The 14,911-nt window shown below is 51.7% G+C and overlaps 1 protein-coding gene across 16 annotated transcripts in view; it reads right to left on the bottom strand.

Annotated features, from left to right (window-relative positions):
* Positions 1-14,911, bottom strand: part of TACC2 (transforming acidic coiled-coil containing protein 2) — a 234,174-nt gene that overhangs the window by 39,095 nt on the left and 180,168 nt on the right. For 8 of the 16 annotated variants that reach the window (XM_073019416.1, XM_073019409.1, XM_038009642.2 and 5 more), the window contains 2 exons: positions 4,309-5,620; positions 524-584 (listed from right to left, as the gene is read on the bottom strand). In XM_073019416.1, coding sequence (XP_072875517.1) covers positions 524-584; positions 4,309-5,620 — 1,373 coding nt within the window. Of the gene's footprint in view, positions 1-523; positions 585-2,607; positions 2,644-4,308; positions 5,621-14,911 lie in introns of all 16 variants that reach the window. The other 8 variants (XM_073019412.1, XM_038009634.2, XM_073019411.1 and 5 more) reach the window with 2 other exon arrangements.

Raw genomic sequence — 14,911 nt, 5'->3', positions numbered from 1 at the left:
ACGGTAGAAGAAATGGAATCTATCTGATGGAGGAACTGGTAAGAGGGACTCTAATAAAGAAAGAACCCAAGCCCCACTTCCTTAGGGAAGGGGGTTCCCTTTGCTTCCCACTCCAATTTTGGCTACACAATTCAGTGCTCCTGACACTTGCTGAGTTTTTTCACCTTCTCACTGCGTATTTGTTCATCTCAAGAGACTTTCTCTACTCGACAGCCCTAGAAGTTCACAGCAGACGAACTGGCCTGAATGGAGCAGAGCGGGTCCTCTAGAGCCTAACTAACGTTTTTTCTGAACATCTTCCTACTCTCGGGACACCCTCTGATCTTCCGCAAAGTGAAGGGATCAAAACAACGTCAGGCAAACATCGAGGGACCCTCCACACAGGAGGCAAGAAGAGGGTCTTGGAAACATGATCTTGGAAACAGGCCCGGGATGAGCAGAAAGCAAAGCTTTATCAACAAGGGAGGAAAACCCCCCTGGGGACGGAGGGCATAAAACCATCAAGATCAAAGGAACACTGTACCTGGGAAGGTGGATCAGAGAGAGGAGACCGTTTTGGCGACTTTTTCACCCTAAATGTGTCACTGGAAACAAAATGGAAAACGTAAACACAACAAGCAGAGGGATGGAACACTCCAGAGCAGCACAGAGCGGACCGAAGCTACTGCCTCTGCGGAGCCATCTGGCCCAGGCCACCCTCCCGCCTCTGCCACTGCAACACCAGCGAGCAGACGGCCACGCTGGCTACCCACTCTCACTTTTTAACAGCTATTATTTTTGCCCCCAAGGGAAAGATCCATCAAGCTGGAAATCTTTAAAGAGATGCCATTTTGGAGAACGACCCAGAAAATGAAGCTAAATTTAACTAAATGTTCTTATTTTATAAAGCAAATTTTTGGTGAGCAGATTAATTTATCTGGATTCTTCCAGGGATGTCTGAACCCAACTAAGGCTCAGGGAGGAGCTCCAGGCTCAGGACACCGATTTATAGACGAGCAAGGCGACACCTCACTTAAGGAACAATTGAAGGAGGCCACGCAGAAAGAAAGTTCGGGGTCCTCAAGGAGAACCTGCTGAATTCTCCCTATCACAGGATCCTCGAGCTCAATGGATTCCCATGCTCTGAAGGCTTCTAGGTGGAATCCTGACAAAAGGTAGGGCCAGGGGAGAGATGAATTTTTTGGTCTTCTCCTAACCATGGTAAACAGACAAGATTCACAGCTCTTCTCTCCCTGTTTCTCCTTCATATGAATAACGGGGCTGGGAGGCAAAGGAAACACCAAATCAGACTCCTGAAGGGTCAAGGAAGCAGATCCCAGGAGGAAGGGATGACTTTTAGCCTGAGCAGTTCCATTCAGTCCACCGAGCAGTCTGGGGGTCACTTCCACAGTCAGAATGGGGGCTCTTTCCACCCTGTAGACTGGCCCCTGCCCCGTTTCAGCCCCTCCATGGGATGGTCTCACTCCCAGCAAAGCAAAGGCTTTGGGGGACGATCCCTCTCCTTACATCCCACCGCCCTCCCCTGCTTTGCACGTTAACTGGGTGGGCAGAGCAATTTAATTTGGCACTCAAGTTCCTTCCTTGTGTTCTCTCACATCACTCCAACAATGGCATTTAATCATGAAAAAAAAATACTACAAATGGCTATTTACAGCTCTTATAACATTTGCCATTAAAACAGTGCCATCGCAGCTTGAAGCATATATTTATTCATGCATATAAATATATAATCATATATTTTATAGTTGCTAAGTGGCTCGAAAATACTCAAGGAATCCCTTGGGCAGAAGAGAGTCTGATGGACTTGACCCTATCCTGGGACTGCTGGCCACCTGGACTGGCCAGCTTCCCTTGTAAGGACAGGGAGAAGGTGCATGTCTTTGGACCCCCAGAACTGCCCGCAGATCCCTCCTGGCCAGGGGAGGCAAAGCATCAGAGGCACAGAAATGGTCAGCTCTGTTTCTGCTGACAAGTGACCCAAAGATGGCAGACGAGGCATGCTGACACCCAGCCAGGTCCTGGGTGACTGAGGATGCAGGAATGGGGCAGCCTGGTGATGGCTCTCACAGCCGTGTGCTCCACTCTGCGCTGGCCCTGCATTTCAGGGCACTCTGCAGGCCTCAATTTGGAACGGCCCAAACATTTCTGCTTCACATGTTAGCAAGAATAAGCTGTGGCCATCGCTGCCTGTGGTTAGACCAGACAGTTATTTTAATGTGAAGCCACAGTAGTGTTGAAAGCAATCGCCCACGAGCCCAATTTAAAATAAAAGAATGTAATGAAGAGTTAAAAAAAAAAAAAAAATGTATGATTTCAGATGAAGACATCCGATATGCAAGGGAAGGAAAAAAGTTCCATTCCTGACAAGCAGGCAGATGCTGGATAATCACATTTTCACAGCCAAGCAGTCTCTTATGCGAATCACTATGAAACAGAAAAGTAATCTTTGCTACTGGGGAGCCCCATGCCCCGTCATTCCCAGGCCCACCACATAAATACATCAGTAGCAGCCATGGAGGGGAAACAAAATTGGCTTGGAAGCAAAAGCAAAAGGCAGAAAAATAAGTGCATTTGGCATAAGAGGCAGATTGCATTAAATTTACTTACAACAGAGAACACACAGACATCACATCTTCAACCATCCTAAGACAAGAAGACAAAGAAAAAGAGAGACAGACAGAAGGAACTGACAAAAAAGATAAATCTGCAGACAACTGGTTATTAATGCGTTAGGATACGGCGGCCATCGCTGTAAGGTCTACTTCTGAAGGTGGGCAATGCCCCGCTTTTTGGAAGGAGCTGCTGGGGAACACCTTCCTACCTTCCTCTCTTGGTCCTAATGATGCCACAAAGCTGTAGTGCCCCAAGAGCTTTGTCAGACCCATGCAAGATCTTCCAAGCCAAAGTCCCTTCTGCACTAGAGGTGAGGCCACAAGCTGGGTAAACTTCCCGACCCCTGTAAGCTCTAATGCTCAAACAAGAAAGTGACTGGGGACGCCTATGAGACACAGAACATATCTTGGAGAAGGAGGAGGTGGTGGCTAAGGTTGGCTCTCATTCCACAGATGAGAGAGCACGGCCTTGCAGTCCAGCCATTGCAGACTTCTCCTCTTCCAGGCTTGAAATCAAGTTTCCAATGTGAATTCTAGGGAGTCTCTAGGAAGGACCTAGTTGAGGAACTGATCTAAAAAAAAAGTCCCCATTTTGGCCAGGATGGCCTCCAGCCACCACTAGACAGTGGCAGGTTGATCCAAGGTAACCTGCTACAGAGACCTCCTCTCAGGAGGCCCTGGGTTCTTCTCAGATGTTCAACGTTAGGGGGAGCCCAGAATGGAGGTAAACATGTCGTTCTCTTTCGTGCCAGACAGACCCAGAGGGGCCAGCGCTGTGGTCTGTTCTGCTGCCCCTGGGAGACTGATCTCCTCAGCCTTGTCAAATTATTGACAATACTGCCCATGAGAGTAAGGAAATCGCCAAGGTATTAACCACAGAGGCCAAAGAATAAAGGACCAGCAGTCATCCATGTTAGAGCCGGGTCTTGGGATGGATTCTGGAGGCGTGGGTGTTTGGTTTTTAAGCACAATATACTTGACCCTGTCAAATGTCTGCGTCTTGCCAAGTCCACAGAGCCAAGGACTAATGGCTTCCTGGGGATTGTGGGGATTTGCTCCCTGCTTTCAGGCTCCATTTATCTCTTCAGAACTTGTAGGGACTTTGTCTACAAAAGATGACTGGAGAGGAGGAAGGAGACAAAGAGGGGTGTTTCTTACAGGCTGGTTGGGGTACATTAGGGAGGGGCCCAGGTCACATCTCTCATTCCTGGACCTCCTGGAATCTACTATGTTTGCCTCCTGGGCTAATGTCTCATTAATAGGCAGAAACAAGTACTGTAAATTTTAACATTTTAAAGGGTGTATCTCCTAGCTTCTCCAAACAGCAATCACTCACCAATAGGGAGATCAACCAGATTTCTAATGGACCTTTCCCTTCCATGGGATCTCCCAGACTGCTCTGGAGCTGAACATCAGGTCTTTGGCTACAAGTAAAGCTCTAGACCATTGATTTATTAAAGCAAAAGATCAAGGACACAAAGGGGTAATGTGGATGGGAAAATGCCACCACTGTGACCGCAGAGAGAAAGGAAAACACGTATATTGTCTGCCTGGTGCAACGGCCATAAGCGTGGCATCATCACAGCACCCAGGGGCAAGGTTAGGGCAGTCGAAGGTTATCCAGGCACATGACCAACGGTCACAGTCAATGTGCACCCCCGCCTCGGATCCTTACCACCTCCACCCCTGAACTTACGTCTTTAGGGGCGTCTTCTTCTTCTTGGCGGGCTTGTTTAGCCCATCCCCGTCCACTCCATTGGCTTCGATAGCACTGGCTGGGATCTCAAAGGAGGCTGGGGATTTAGAAGGTGAGCTGGGGGTCTTAGAGGATGTCTTAAAGGGGTCAACGGGCTCGTCACAGGTGTCTGGGTCAAAGCTGTATGATTGTTGGGGCAGTTTGGGAGACTCCTGCATTTTTGAGGTGGAAGAAAAGGGGTTAAAATTGGGGTCATCCCACTTGTCAATATCAAAGGTGTAAGTACCTTTAGCAATGGGGATGTCATTGGGTTCAGCAGGGGATCTGGGAGGTGAGGCAGGAGTGTTGTCAAGTTTCTCGGGTGTCTTTTTCATCTTTGGCCTCCTCAGGGGCATTTTGGCAACTGGCTTTTTGCCTATCTTTTTGGTAGGAGGGGGGTTTTCCTGCTGGTTGTCCCAACTACACTTGTCCTCAGAATAGTCAAACTCCAGCCTTACGGAGAGCCCTTTGGCTGGAGAGTCCTCTTGCCCCCCGCTATCTGATGGGGTCACCTCCCCTGCCTCCGGGGCTGTGGTAAGAGGCAGCGTTTTCCTCCCAACAGGGGGTGAGTTCTGCACTCTGCCACCTCCAGAAGCTGGGGGGGCAGCCCCTTCTGCACTCTCTGAGTCCAGAGGGCAGGCAGCTTTGGGCCCTGCAGCAGGCTCAAGGGGCGTCTCCTCCAATAAGGCTGGGCCAGGACCTTCCGTCTTGGCAGATTCTGTTTTCGTCTCAGACGCTAGATTCTCCCCACTGGGGACGAGGCTCTCTTCATCTGGTTCCTGTTGCGTCTCCTTCACTGGGGGGGTCTCTGTGGGCTTCTTGGTGGTCTGTTTCTTTTTTAAGGAAGGCGGCCTTGGTTTTTTAGTTCGCTTAAGGGTACTGGAAGCACTGCTGGAACCCGTGCAATATGCATCTGGGGCAAGGGCCACGGCCTCAGGATTACCTGAGGAAGAAGCACCATCAAAGTCACTGGCTTGCAGGCTGAGCGACCGGGACAGCGTAGACTTAGAGATGGGGACGGAATCCGTGGACTTCCTCCGTGTGTTCACTTTGCCCTCCTGATTCTTACCATCTGAGGCACGAGGTTCCAAGGTCTGAAAGGTATCCACAAGCTCAATGTTGTCAAAATCCAAGTTGTAAGTCCCGCTGCTGGCTATCGGCTTGTCTTCATCGAAGACGGCAGAGAAGGAGTGTGACGGGGGACGGAAGGGACTTCCTTCCACTGAGTCGCTCCGTGGGCCATCAGGGACAGGGACTGTCTCAGAACCACATCCTGAGGAAACAGAGACAAATCCATCAATTACAGACACAGGATGCATTGGGGCACCTCTCCTCTTGTGCCAAAACATCACCTTCCAGCGTAGGGGTTGACAAACCATGGCCCCAGGTCACCCCTGCCCATCACTGGATGCACTACTTGAGTACAGATCCTGGCCCACCCATAATTAGCTCGAGACCCTGGCCAGGCTTGCCCAGAGTTCCCTCATCTGTACAATGCGGGTGATGAGGACCAATTAAAGAACCTAGCTCAGAGTATTCATTCAAAAACATTCACCAAGTGCCTCATCAGGCCCAGGCATGGTTCTAGGTACTAGAGATTCAACAAGGAACAGAAATAGACAAAATCTTTCCCTTCCTGGAAGTCACATTCTTCAGGGGAAGATAGTGAATAAATCACCAGGGCCAGCCGTGGTGTCTCATGCCTGTAATCGCAGCACTTTGGGAGGCCGAGGCAGGCAGATCACTTGAGGTCAGGAGTTCGAGACCAGCCTGGTCAGCATGGTGAAACCCAGTCTCTACTAAAAAAAACACACAAAAATTAGCCAGGCATGGTGGTACACGCCTGTAATCCCAGCTATTCCAGAGGCTGAGGCAGGAGAATCGCTTGAGACTGGGAGCCGGATGTTGCAGAGAGCCGAGATTGCACCACTGCACTCTAGCCAAACAGACTAAGACTCTGTCTCAAAAACAAACAATGTACAGAATTTCAGAGGGTGACACATGCTAAGGAGAAAAATAAAGCCGGGATAGGAGATTCACTTTTAAAATAAGGTAGTCAGGCAAGATCTTCTGAGGAGACATCTAAGCAAAGATCAGAATCATGGTAAGTGCATGAACCAGGAAGACTCCTGGGGAGGAAGCATCCTGGGCAGAAAAGGAATAGCACAAGTAAAGGCTCTGCGGCAGGAGCGCCTGGTGTGTTACAGAAACAGCCAGGAGGCCAGTGTGGCTAAAGCAAGGGTCAGGAGTGGGACAGCAAGACAGAGAAATCCTGCAGGAAGGCATACAGAGCCTTCCATAAATATTAATACCAGTCACGGCCACCACCAAGCCTGTTCTTGACTTCTCAGAGCCACTGTGAAGAACAGGGGAGCCTGTACACGGAGGCCCCCGGCACCTGTAGTGGCACTTGCTGTCTGCCACCTGCCGCTCCAGCTATTAGCTGTAACCTCTCCTTCAGTCCTGCCTGCCTATCCTTGGCCCTGCTGTTGCCTATTCTCACTGCTCTCCCAGCTGCCTCCTCTCAGCTTTTCTACTCATCAGCCACTGCCAGCCAAGGAGGTCGCTCCTATTTCCCAAACACGCTGCAGATGCTGCAAATGTTGGCCAAATGACGCTCTAAGGTCCCACCCTACCGCCCATGGGGATCCGGCCAGTCCCAGCTTTGGCTCGGCTACTCTGGGTTCTGCTGGCACCCAGCGGCATCTTTCATGTATTTCTGAGTTCACAGCTGCTCCAGGCAGTCACGGATGCCAGAAAAAGATTTGCCAGAAAACTAAAAGTGTGTCAATGGACAAGGGGGCAAACACGATAAAGCGGTCTGCAGGCCTAGTACTAGGAGGATGCAGAATGAGGAATAAACGGAGCTGGCACAGGTAAGACCTGGGTGTGTGCCTCATGACAGGTGTTACGTGCTCAGTCCCCTTCCGCCACTGGCATGGTTGCCAGACAAAGGACAGGATGCTCAGCTGGATTTGAATTTCAGATAAATCAAGTTTTTAAATGTAAGTATGTCCCATGTCTCAATGATTCTTTGTTTACCTAAGATTTAGATTTAATGGGCACCCTGTATTTTCATTTGCTAAATCTGGGAGCCTTACCCCTCACCCCAACAAACAAACAAGGTTTGGGAAATGCACAATTAACCCCTGAACAGGTCTCTTCCTGTTGATTTTCTCAGAACAATTCATGCTCCCGACTGCAAATCTCTGGGCAGTGAGTATTTTGCACGGTGCTTACCAAGCTTTGCTCATAAGCACCCTTTCTCCTGGAGTACCTGGCAGAGAACTCAGCTCACAGCACAAGAAAACCTCAAGCTTCTTGAGTTTAGGAACCGGCCTTAGCTCTGTTTCCCGCTTGACTGGTCACACTTTCTCTTACAAGATCAAGAAACGCTTGGATTGAAAACATCATTTGGAAGCACGTCTATGAGCCAGTCCTGGTTTCAAGCCTCTCACTCCCCTCCTCTCCACCCAGGGCCTACCTGGAGCAGATGCCCTAAATACGGAGCTCTTTCTACCAAATGGTTTCTCCAAACACTCCTGCTTCCTTCTCATTTCAAAAGGTGCTGCCTCCCTTCTTTCTAAAACCAACTCACTGTTTCCTCTAGGCCCTAGTACTCTCAAGTACCACATCCCCCCACCAGCAGTGACCTCCTCTTCCTGCTCCGTAATTGCCCCTGGATACACAGAGGGCACAGAGGACCAGGGGATGCTGAGGGGGGACCAGGTGCTTTCAAATGGGCCTTGGCAGGAAGAAGAAGGAGCCTCGGCCTATCCCGTCATTTCTAAAGCAAGGCCCACAAAAACTAACCTCCGTCTCAGGCTGTTACACGTGCCTCTGCAGCCTGCAGAAGGAAGCCTTCGGAGGCCTTTCAAATGTCGGCAGTTATCACGCAACAATGAGCGGATATTCAGCTTAACCATCTGCTCATTGCTTCCTCCAGAAGAAAGAGCTCCCTGCCTGCTTAGCATGGCTTTCCTCTTTAGAACTGACATGCTCTCATTAGCTCATCATGAACCAGGAAACCTAATCTTGCTGTAGGGTTTCTTATCCTTGGCATTATGGACATTTGGGGGCAGTCAGGTTTCTATCCCAGGGGCTGTCCCATGCCCTGTAGGATGCTTAGCAGCATCCCTGGCCCCCACACACTGGATGCCAGTAGGCCCCACCCCCTACCCCAGTTGTGACAACCAACACTGTCTCCAGACATTGCCATGTACCCTTGGCGGGGCAAAATCCTCCCTGATTGGGAATGGCTCTCTTATTGTGTTGGTCACCAGAGCAGGCTGCTCCACGGGGTCCCTCACAGGGCTGGAATGGCCCCTGTGGTCCAACTGGGTTCCAAGTCCTCCCTGCTCACCTACTGGATTTTCTTTTCTTTTTTTTGAAACAGTCACACTCCATCACCCAGGCTGGAGTGCAATGGTACAAAATCTCAGCTTACTGCAACCTCCACCTCCCGGGTTCAAGTGATTCTCCTGCCTCAGCCTGCTGAGTAGCTGGGATTACAGGTATGTGCCATCATGCCTGGCTAATTTTTCTATTTTTAGTAGAGATGGGTTTCACTATGTTGGCCAGGTTGGTCTCCAACTCCTGACCTCAAGTGATCCGCCTGCCTTAGCCTACCAAAGTGCTGAGATTACAGGCTCACGTGAGCCACCGCACCCGGCCTCCCTGCTCCCCTGCTGGATTTCTAAACATCCACACAGCATATCTGCATGAAGACAGATGCAGATGCAATCAACTGTGTGATTCATTTGTTCATTCCACAAATAACCTGGGGTGCTTTCTATATGTCAGCCACTGTGGGGTGCGCTGTGGTCACAGAGGTAAGGAAGGACAGGACCCCAGATGAATACACACACAACACTTCCTCCACCTCCTGTCTCCACTGGCACGGATCTGGGCAATGCCCTAGAGAACAGTGCCTTGCACACGGGCTCCAGGTTTCTGGCTCAGTCTGGTAACAAAGTCAGCACCGGCGGTTCATCAGATGAAAAGGGTCACTAGGGTATCCCAGTTACATGAGCCTGCTGTGCTGCCATCACCAAGGACCACAGACTGGGCGGCTTAAACCACAGAAATGTATTTCTCACGGTGCTGGAGGCTGGAAGGCCAAGGCCAAGGCGCCAGTGGTTTTTCTCTCCTGAGGCCTCTCTCCTTGGTTTGCAGATGGCCTTTTCTCTGTGCGCACTCCTGGTCTCTTTCTCTTCGTATAGGAACACTGGTCCCCATGGGATTAGGGCCCCACCCGTATGAACCCATTCAACCTTAACTGTCTCCTTAAACGTCCTCCCTGCAAATAATCACACTGGGGGTTGAGGCTTCAGCATACAAATGTTGGAGGCCACAATTCAGACATAGCACCAGTGCTGGGCAAATAAAATGCCCAGGTTGAGGGAAAACAAATGTGTTAGAAATGACAGGAGGCTCCCAGGAAAAGGAGAACACTAGGACAGGGCAGCTGACATCGCCCAGCTGATGTCACCCTACCTTCTCCAAAGGCCACACTCTTAGCCTTGCTAGACTATTTCTCACAGAAGCACTTGCTACCAGCCCCCACACTGGTGCTTCTCCATCCTTCCCTCCTTCCCCCATCCTGCCGGGAGTTCACTCTGGGCAGGGATCCTTGGCGCCCAGAGGGCCAGAGGTGTGCCCAGGCACTCACAGACTCTTCTCTTAAGCTGACACATCACGGGTAGATGGTCTCCTACACAGGGAGCATGGCTTTCTATCTTCTAAGTACATGAATAGTAATCTTCAATTAGTAATATTTATTCTGGGAAAAGGTCTCCATTTTAAGTAGGCTAACGAGATATAGATAAAGCAGTACTTGGTCTTTGTGTGGCAGTTTGCTGGTTGCTGTGGGCAGCTCAGAGCAAGTCCATGATGAATTTAATATTTCCCAAATTTGTCTAGCCTAAGACACACCTGAGACACTCATTAAAACCCCAGGCTCCGCCTCCATCTGCCTCCTTCCTCTGCAGAGCGGGGGTTCCTTCCAAGGGGCTGGGGTGGGGCTCGGGCCCCATCGTAACAGGTGCCGCAGCTGCGTCTCCTCATCGGGAAGTCTGGAACTGAGCTGTCTCACCTCATCTGCTTCTATCTGGGTCTATCCTCATTCTTAAACCTCTGGTGGGCAACGCTTTCGTATTTGGCCACAAAAATGAGTGGGCTTTGAGGATAAGCTCGGATGGGCCTTTGAGCTCCAATTTCCTGTGGGGGTTTTACCTCAGAGGCATGAGGCATCAGGGCTGCAGAAGCGCCAGGCAGAGGCTGTCCTGTGTGCCCACCCTCCTCTGATGTGGTCCAAAACAGACAGCTCAAGAAACCAAACCCAAAACTGACCAGCAAGAGAGCAGGAGGCCCGTGCCATGGCTGCCTTCTGTCCTCAGCCCAGCAGGGGTTCAGGATCTCACAGAGACCCCAGAACCCCAACCCGGTGGGTCTGGGCTCCTCTGCTTCCTGAGGCCAAACTCCTGTTCAATTCCCAGAAACCAAGAGGGAAAAGTGCCATCATTTGTGGGGAGAGACAGTTACCGACCACGCTAACTCACTTAGTGATGAAGAAATTAAATTCTCTTTACATAAACCAAACTGTTCCCAGCAGAGTCCGCCTTGTGAGCATCTAAGTGACAGAGCCATGGTCAGGATGGGGAGAACCTAAGGGGAGGCTTTGCTCGGTGGGGTAAGAAGAAGACACCCAGGAGCACGGTTGGAGTGATAGCCCCACTGTGCTGTGGGGGCGGTTCAGACAGCTGGGACTTCAGCAACCCCGGGCTGGTCCTGGCTCCACCTAGAGCATGCCACGTGTCACTTTTTCTTTCTTTTTTTTTTTTTAAGAGCCAGGGTCTCACTCTGTCACCCAGGCTGTAGTGCAGTGGCGTTATCATAGGTCACTGCAACCTCGAACTCCCAGGCTCAAGTGCCCCTCTTGCCTCACCCTCCTGAGCAGCCAGCCAAACTCATGATACCACACCTGGCTAGTTTTTAAATTTTCTGTAGAGATGCAGTCTTGCTGTGCTGCCCAGGCTGGTCTCAAACTCCTGGGCTCCAGTGATCCTCCCAACTCAGCCTTCCAAAGTGCTGAGATTAGAGGCACAGGCCACCGTGCCCAGCCCACATGTACCTGTCTGTCCTGCTTTGCTGATTGTCACTTCTCTCATGTCAGCCAGAGATGAGCAGCTTTCCTTGCCACGTCCCCATCTGTTGTCCTGCTGGGGCTCCTCCCTGGTGGGCTGCCTACCAAAGGGCCACAGTCCCCCAGGCAGGGCCCCAGCACCAGCACAAGGGCTCTGCCAGTTTACTGACTTAACTGCTCATTTGAAGGCGGAGAGAGAGGGCAATGGGGGAAATAACACCAGCCGTGACCTGGGGCCACTCCTCATCCTTTACAAGCAGGCATGAAACGGGACACTCTGGAAAAGTGCTTTCTTTAAAAGCTGAAGAAGACAGCAAGCAGACAGACCACTAACATAATGTCAGATTCAAAAGAGGTCAGTTTCAAAGAGTCCAGAGTCAGATAAAAAGCGGCTGAAACCTTGGCTTTGCCACTTATCAGCTTGGTGACCTTGGCCAAAGTTCCTTAACCTTGCTGTGCCTTGATGTCACTGTCTCTAGTACCACCCCCTACAATGTTACTATTTTTCTATTATGATTATCAAATGTCATCTGCAACAGGACAACACCTGTGGGGCTTGGTTATACCCGTCTTCCTGGGAGGATAATGGGCTGAGCAACCAGCCTGGGGTCTGTGGGAGCCCCGAGTATCCCAGGGTCCATCCATGGCCCACTGTGCCTGTGTGGATGTGCAGTGCAGTCCAGCCCCTCCAGTGAGGTCATTACGGGAAGTGAATGTGCGTCCAGAGGGTTGGGGCCCTGCTAGGTTGTTGGTGTCTCCATCCAAGCTGCACAGGACACATGAGGTCGCCGTCCTCCCCATGTGAACACAGTCACAGTGGGCAGGTGAGGTGGCCATCCTTTCAGTGTAGATGTGGCCACCCTGGGGAGATGAGGTCACCGCCCTCTCAGTGTAGACATGGCCACTGTGGGCAGGTGAGGTCGCCATCCTCTCACTGCAGATGTGACCACTGTGGGCAGGTGAGGTCGCCATCCTCTCACTATAGATGTGGTCACTGTGGGCAGGTGAGGTCGCCATCCTCTCACTGTAGATGTGGCCACTGTGGGCAGGTGAGTTCGCCATCCTCTCACTGTAGATGTGGCCACTGTGGGCAGGTGAGGTCACTGTCCTCTCATGTTTCCTCACCTGGCTCTATGCAGGCCCCAAACTCCATCGTCCTTCCAGCCTGGGATGAGCAGGGCTTGGATCTGGTGGTTGTGAACCCATATACCCCTGGCTCAATGGCCAGGGCCTCCAGGTGCAGTGCCAGCCTCTGCCTGGACTGCATCAAAATCTCCAGTGGTCTCACCTGTTCCCTGGTCTTGGGCACATGAAACACTCACATGGTGAAGAGGGAGCAGCCAGCTCAAGAGGGCCTGAGTGCCTGTGGCAGCCAGACCCAGGCCTGAAAAGGCTCGGCCCTCAGCTCACTGTGGCTCTGGTCCAAATGTGTGTGTCCCCAAAATTCCTATGTTGAAATCCTCATATAAGGTGATGGTATCAGGAGGGGGGGCCTTTGGGAGGTGATGAGCTCATGGGGGCAGTATCCTCAAGAGTGGGATTAGTGCCCTTACAAAAGAGGACTGAGGAAGACTGTATGTCCTTCCACCATGTCAGGACACAGGGAGGAGGTGCTGTCTATGAACAGAAAGCAGGTCCTCACTAGACACCAAATCTGCCAGTGCCCTGAGCTTGGACTTCCCAGCCTCCAGAACTGTGAGCAATACATTTCTGTTGCTAACAGGTACCCGGTCTATGGTTACGTTGTGATAGCCGCATGATCGGACCTAAGACAGTGTGTTGTCACCAGCTGTCACAGGGAATTCTTGTGCGGGTGAAGAGGGAGAGTCTGTAAGCACCTGGCCCAGGGCATAGCAGGTGCCAGGAAAAGGCAACCACAGCCCCCTGCTCTTCACACGCCATAGTGACATCCATCCCTGTGCCCCTGCCCCAGGCTAGGAAGGGCCTTAGCTGGGTTCTAGGATGCCTTACCCCATGCCAGGAAGTCTCCCATGGCTACAGGGAGCACCCACATGTGGCCTCCTTGGAGATGAAAGCAGGTGACAGTGTGTACAAAAACCAGTGGCGGGTCCAAAGAAAATGGAAGCCACTGTGTGCTCTGCAGCCAGGTTGGGCACTGAGCTCCATTCCAAGTCAATGTGAGGACAGCTGTCCACAAACAGCCACTTGGAGCACAATCAGTGCCTGGCGAGGACACTGGCACTTGGATCGGGTGGCTGTGAACCTGTATACTCCTGGCTCAATGGCTTGGGCCCCCAGGTGCAGTGCCACAATCAGTGCCTGGTGGGACCATGTCCCCAGAGACAGAGGAAAGGTGTAGGCACACAGGGCACAGGGAGGCCCCCGTTACCTCCAAGGCCCCAACATGGGCCTTTCTCTGGTCTTGGTAATCTCCTAGCAAGAATGAGTAAAGAGGCTGCATTCTCCAATGCTGAGCAATGTCCCTGATGGGCAGGTGGGCAACTGTCAGAATGGATCCGCCTCAACTCTCCTGCCATGTCGCCCCCACTGATCACCCACTGACTCGCAATCCTTTGCCCCATCCTCTGCCTCGGGGGCGTGTCCCAGGCTGCAGCACTCAGGACAGGCTGGCAGGACTGCCCCAGCTGCAGCACTCAGGACAGGCTGGCAGGACTGCCCCAGCACACGTCTGAGCAACAGCAGGTTCAGCGACAGCTTTCACTCAACACCTACTAAGGGCCTGCCCCAGGCTAGGCGCACAAAGGCACCAGCTCATTGCACCTGCGCAGACAGCACTCTGGCTCCAAATGGAAGGCAACCGGGCTTGAAGGCGGGCAGGCCTGGGTTCTGACACCAGAGCCCCTTATCTGCTGTGAGATGGCGCATGAGGTTCGTAACCTCCACGTGTCACTGGGGAATCAGGGGAAGACGTCCACTATACAGGGATGCTGTGTGCACACGGCTGATCCTCCCTCACCTGAGTGGGAGATGAAACGCTCGGAGGACCTAGCACAGCCCTGACACGGCAAATGCTTGAATGAGAGCTATTATTTAATTATATGACATGTAATTATGTCTCTCAGTGGCCGATTTTGAGTTCTAATAACACGGTCACTGTACATCAGCCAACCATTTCGTTCACAGGACCTCGGGAGGCCAGAGCTGGAAGGATCTGAAGGGGCCCACAGATCACCCTCTTCATTTTACAGATAAGGGAACTGCACTCAGATGAGCTGAGTCCTGGCCCACCCCAGCTGGCAGCAGGTGCAATCCTTTGCCCCATCTTCTGCCTCAGGATTGTGGTCCAGGCTACAGCCCTCAGGACAGGCTGGCAGGACTGCTCCAGTCCACACATCTTCCATCCCAGGGAGCCCAGACACGCGGGTAGGACCCAATGTGGGGCAAGTGAGTGCTTTATAAAATGTAGGTTGCCAGGAGGAAAAACCGTCTTTATTCACA

The sequence above is a fragment of the Chlorocebus sabaeus genome, chromosome 9, assembly GCF_047675955.1.
Source record: "Chlorocebus sabaeus isolate Y175 chromosome 9, mChlSab1.0.hap1, whole genome shotgun sequence".
NCBI lineage: Eukaryota > Metazoa > Chordata > Mammalia > Primates > Cercopithecidae > Chlorocebus > Chlorocebus sabaeus.
Note: the sequence above shows the minus strand (reverse complement) of the source record. Positions and strands in the feature narration are given on the sequence as shown.